General features: G+C 62.4%; 1 protein-coding gene across 1 annotated transcript; it reads right to left on the reverse strand.

The window, feature by feature from the left end:
* Positions 1–1,036: 1,036 nt before the first annotated feature.
* Positions 1,037–4,516, reverse strand: NSUN5 (NOP2/Sun RNA methyltransferase 5). Its single transcript, XM_058680912.1, has 9 exons — positions 4,384–4,516; positions 4,165–4,287; positions 3,221–3,398; positions 2,997–3,105; positions 2,341–2,479; positions 2,127–2,242; positions 1,689–1,867; positions 1,299–1,509; positions 1,037–1,210 (listed from the first exon to the last, which is right to left on the reverse strand). Exons 1-9 carry the CDS (start codon positions 4,474–4,476, stop codon positions 1,066–1,068), a joined length of 1,293 nt encoding a protein of 430 aa, XP_058536895.1. The 5' UTR covers positions 4,477–4,516; the 3' UTR covers positions 1,037–1,065.
* Positions 4,517–4,773: the final 257 nt, after the last annotated feature.

Here is a 4,773-nt window from a genome sequence, read left to right on the forward strand (position 1 = left end):
GGGGGGGGGGGGGGGGCGGGGCAAAGAGAGCCTCCCTCCCTCACCTGACCGCCCCCTAACCATCACCACCCTCCACAGTGGCATCTTAGTTCCTTTCCCACACAGGGTTCTCCACCCCGTCCCCTTCCTCCCGTTCAGACCCCCACCCCGGGGCCCAAGAGCCTTTGCTGCCATACCCAGCCACTGGGAGAAGTATGAATGCGTGTGTCTAAATTAAAAAAGAAAAAAAATATTTAAACATTTTTTAACAAAATAAAAATTTATTTTTGTATTTAAGCTAAATTGCCTTTTAAATTCCTTCAAGCTTGGTTCACTGAGGTGGTTAAGGATAAATGCTTTGAGTAGGAATTAGCCGTAGTTAAGTTATGCCTGTGTGAGAGGACGCGTTGTACTCTAGGGATGGTGATGTAGATGTGCCCCCTCCCCCCATGACAGGCTGTCCTTCCGTGGCAGGGGGACCCCCCTGCACACACACCTGTGCGTGTAGGGTTGCCTCCAGGACCAAGTGCCCACGCGCAGGGCAGCCTGAGAAGCCTGTTCATGCTGGCAGCGTGCTGCCAGCCAGTTACCTCAGATGCACGGGCAGCAGGGCCCGGCCAGGAGCCTGCGTGAGAGTACGGCGCGTGTGGGCCAGGGACCCCGTTGGGCCGACAGACTGCATTCCTGTTGGGTCTAGTTGGAATTTTTAGTATGAATGTGAGATTTTTCTCCTTGCTTATGTTATTAAGAATAAAAAACTGTGATCTATCTTAGAGCCTGCCCTGTGTCTTCTTTGTGGGGTGGCCCAAAGATGACCACTGGAGAGCAAACAGCACAGTGGCCAGGCGAGGACTTGGCCCAGGGCTGGCCTGCAGCAGCCGCTACGGACCAGGGGCGGTGCAACCAGGGGGGGTGCGCAGGTCACCTGCTGCTTTCCGCCGCCGCCTCTTCCTCTTGGGACCTGGGCTGGGCGGTTCAGGGGCTGCCGCACTGGCCTCGGGCTGAGCTGGAGGAAACAGCTGGGTTACGGGTGTTCCCCCCCCCCAGCCCCAGGATCTGCACACCTGCCTGCCCAGCACCCCACCCTCACCTGGGCACTTCTTCCCGTTCGAACACAGCAACAAAGAAGCCCCCAGTGAGCGTACTCTCAGGGCAGGCGCGGAGGCAATGGTGGGCCTCTGGGAACGTGCTGAGGCCCCGCTGAGGCCAGGCAGGCAGTGCGGGGGCCAGCCTGCAGAGAGATGAAGTTGACAATTCAACCCCGGGGAAGGATCGGGAGACCAACTCCTCCCACCTTGGCCCCCGCGGGTGCTCCGTACCTGAAGGCGCCTGCACTCTGCTCCAGGGCAGCTTGTACCACGTCCTCATTTTCCTCCTGGCACAGCGAGCATGTGGAGTAGACAAGGCGCTGCAGGGCAGGGAAGGCAAGTGCGTGGCACAGGGCACGCAGCTGGAACCCCGCCAGTGCCTGCAGGCGCTCCTTGCTGGGGGGTCCCTCCCCGGGCTGCTCCAACTGTCGGGTCACCATGCCTGGGGAGAGGCGCCCACCACACAGCTTCACAGACCGTCCCGCCCAACACGCCGCATTCCCACTGCAGCTGAAGCACATGAGCCAATGGTCCCTGAACTATGAGGGAATGAAACTAACACCCGAGGTCAATGGCATCCACCCCATGTGTTGGGGTCGCCACCACCTGCTCCCGTCTCACCGGAGCCACTGCAGGAGGGGTCCAGCAGGATGTACTGGACCTTCTGGTAGCGCTCGTCGGAGGGCGAGACCGTCAGGAAGTCCTTCTCGGCTAGCTCGCAGCAGGACACACCAGCCCGGGCCAGCAGCGTGCCCATGGATGCCAGCCGCTTGGCATCATGGTCGAAAGCAAAGATCTTCCTGGGCCAGGGCAGAATTGGGGTGAGCAGAGTTCACACAGCACCCCCAGAGAGCCCTGGTTCCAACATGCACAACAGATCAACAACTTGAACTTGGGCCAGGACGTAGGGCAAACACAGCAGCAGTGGCCTGCAAGCAGCATGACAGGCGAGCCCTGGGCACTTTCGGTTCAGAGGGACCCAGTCCCACCTGTGCAATCCCCCACCTGACCACAGAGAACAGACACACCACCATCCCTCCCCACATCACAGCCCCTCACCCTTGGTTCTTCATAAGAGCTGCCAAGTGACTGGTCTTATTGCCAGGGGCGGCACAGGCATCAATGACGTGGGACCCCGGCGGGGGAGCCAGCAGCGTGGCTGGGAGGCAGCTGGCCTGGCAGGACAAGAGCAGAGCGGCTGCAGCTTGGGGCAACAGAGAGCGCCCTGCCCACCTAGCTCCGCCAGGCCATGCCCACCTCCCAGCGGCCCCACCTTGTCCTGGAGGATGAGGTGGCCAGCCTGGTAGAGCGGGTGCTGGTGCAGGTCTGTGTGGGCAGGGAACACCAGCAGCTCAGGCAGCAGGGAGTCCAGGAGGAAGCATTTCCCCTGCAGAGTCCTCAAGTCGTCGAGGCTGCCAGAAAAGCCGAACAGTTTAGTGGCTCCGCAGTCCCTCCCTGTCCAGCCACACTCAAACAACTCTTTCAGACAGCAGATGGGTGAAACAGCGGAAGACACGGGATGGAGACAAGGGCAGAATCAATGCTTAAGAAAAGTTTTCCTGGTCTCCCACCTGGGTGCAGGGTCCCAAAGCTTTGGGCCGTCCTGCACTGCTTTCCCAGGCCACAAGCAGGGAGCTGGATGGGAAGTGAGGCAGCCAAGATACAAACTGGCAGCCACATAGGATCCCAGCACTTGCCAGTAAGAATCAGCCTGTTGAATCATTACACCAGCCCCCACCTCTTTGTTGTTGCTTTAAACAAAAGAATGGAGCATGGGACTCCGGGGAGTATCATGTATAAGATGGCAGTTGAAGACAGCCTTGGGGGGAGAGAAACTGCTGGGAAGATATGCAATGCAGTCACACACACACACCCAGTCTCTCTTTGCAGGCCCCCCTCACCTCCCCGGCTGAGGATACCAGCTCTCACCCAGAGGCCCGACCCTGGTAGGAGAAGCCTTGTCTTTTGAAGTAATCCACCGCATCTTCAGTGTGGGTCTTGAGGGTGTTCACGCGCACAAACCGCGGCACCTGCGAGGCTGGGAAGCCGCGGGCGGGCAGAGTGGGGGGCCGTGGGTGGTGGGTGGAGTGTGTTGTGAGCATGCAGATGCCCAGCCCCTCCCCCAGCCGCCACCTTCCGCTTCCCTGGCTCACCTGCTCCAGGCTGGGACCCCCCAGCGGCCACTAGGTCCTCATTCCTGCTCACGCCCCGCCGGACCTTCAGCCTGGCCAGCTCGGCCTTGAGCCGTGCTTGGTGCCTCCGCAGCAGAGACTTCCATCGGCCGCCACCCCCGCGGAAACCCTTGCCCAGCAACAACTCATACACCAGCACCTGGGGAGAGGGAGGGAGCGAGGCGGGGAGCAAAGACCTCAGTAGAGAGAGAGCCACAGCTGCCCTGGTACTGGCCGGGGCGGGGGGCTCCAAGTCCACAGGAGAAACAGGGCACGCACAAACACAGGGGTCTCACTTCCCCCTCCTCATTCGTGAGCTCCGTCCCCAAAAGTGACACCTGCTGCCATCCCATCTTCAACCCACGACCCCGCAAGCGGCTGTTGCTCCCCTGCAAGTCACACAGGCCTGGCAGGTGCCCTGGCTGCTCCCTGGCCTCCCGCCACCCCCGTCCCTGGCCCACCTGCCCACCTGCCACCCCAGTCCCTGGTCCACCTGCCCACCTGCCACCCCCGTCCCTGGCCCACCTGCCCACCTGCCACCCCAGTCCCTGACTCACCTTCTCCACCACCCCTATGCCTAGCCCACCGGCCCACCTGCTCCACCACCACCATCCCCAGCCACCCCCATGCCTGGCCCACTTGCTCCCAGGCACCCCACCACCCCCATCCCTGGCTTACCTGCCCCTTGCCACCCCAGTCCCTGGCCCACCTGGCCCCCGCCACCCACAGTTCCTGGTCCACCTGCTCCACCATCCCCGTTCCTGGCCAACCTGCCACCTGGCATCCCACCACCTTCCCTGGTCCACCTGCCCCACGTCTCTCATCCCTGGCCCACCTGCCCCCTCGGTTCCTGGCATCCCTGCCCCCCGCCACTCCTGCCCCTGGCACCCACCACCCCGTCCTCGGCCCACCTACTCCTCCCTCACCTTGGCCAGGTGCGGCCGCAGCTTCTTCTCGGCGCGGAGCAGGCCGGCGCTGGCGATCACGGCGTCCAGCACGGCGGAGTAGCGCTGCGTCTCGCACACCAGCGCGTACAGCTGCTTCACGTTCTGCCGCCATCACCGGGGAGGAGACGTCGCTGAGATCGGGGGCCCGTGGAACTGCGCCTCCCGCCCGCCGCCCGAACCGCCCCCGGGCCCCGGTACCTGGAAGCCGCTGGCGTACACCAGCCCCTTGGCGGAACCCTGGCGGCTGTCCACCCCGGCCAGCACGGACGCCGCGGCCGCGTACAGCCCCATGCTGCCCCGAGCCGGCGCGCCGCGCCCGGACTTCCGGGAGACGTAGATGCCCCGGCCGGCGGAACCGGAATGAGCAGCGCGGGGTCACGCCTCCTCGCCCCCTAGAGGCGGGCGTTGGTCACTACGGCGGCGGGCTGAGGGCTGGACTCCCTCCCTCCCTCCCTTCTTTCCTTTCTCTCTCTTTCTTTCTTCCTTTCTTTCTCCCTTCCTTCCTTCTTTCCTTTTTACTTATTTTTACTGGAAATGCCTATTTACAGAGAGAAGGAGACACAGAGGGAAAGATCTTCCATCCGCTGG

This window comes from Ochotona princeps, chromosome 24 (assembly GCF_030435755.1).
Source record: "Ochotona princeps isolate mOchPri1 chromosome 24, mOchPri1.hap1, whole genome shotgun sequence".
Taxonomy (NCBI): Eukaryota; Metazoa; Chordata; class Mammalia; order Lagomorpha; family Ochotonidae; genus Ochotona; species Ochotona princeps.

Coding starts and splice junctions, on each gene's coding strand:
- NSUN5 (XM_058680912.1), bottom strand. CDS start 4,476: ATGGGGCTGTACGCGGCCGCGGCGTCCGTGCTGGCCGGGGTGGACAGC. Junction 4,288..4,383: donor TGTACGCCAGCGGCTTCCAG/GTACCGGGGCCC, acceptor TGATGGCGGCAG/AACGTGAAGCAGCTGTACGC. Junction 3,399..4,164: donor TGCGGCCGCACCTGGCCAAG/GTGAGGGAGGAG, acceptor CCCTCTCCCCAG/GTGCTGGTGTATGAGTTGTT.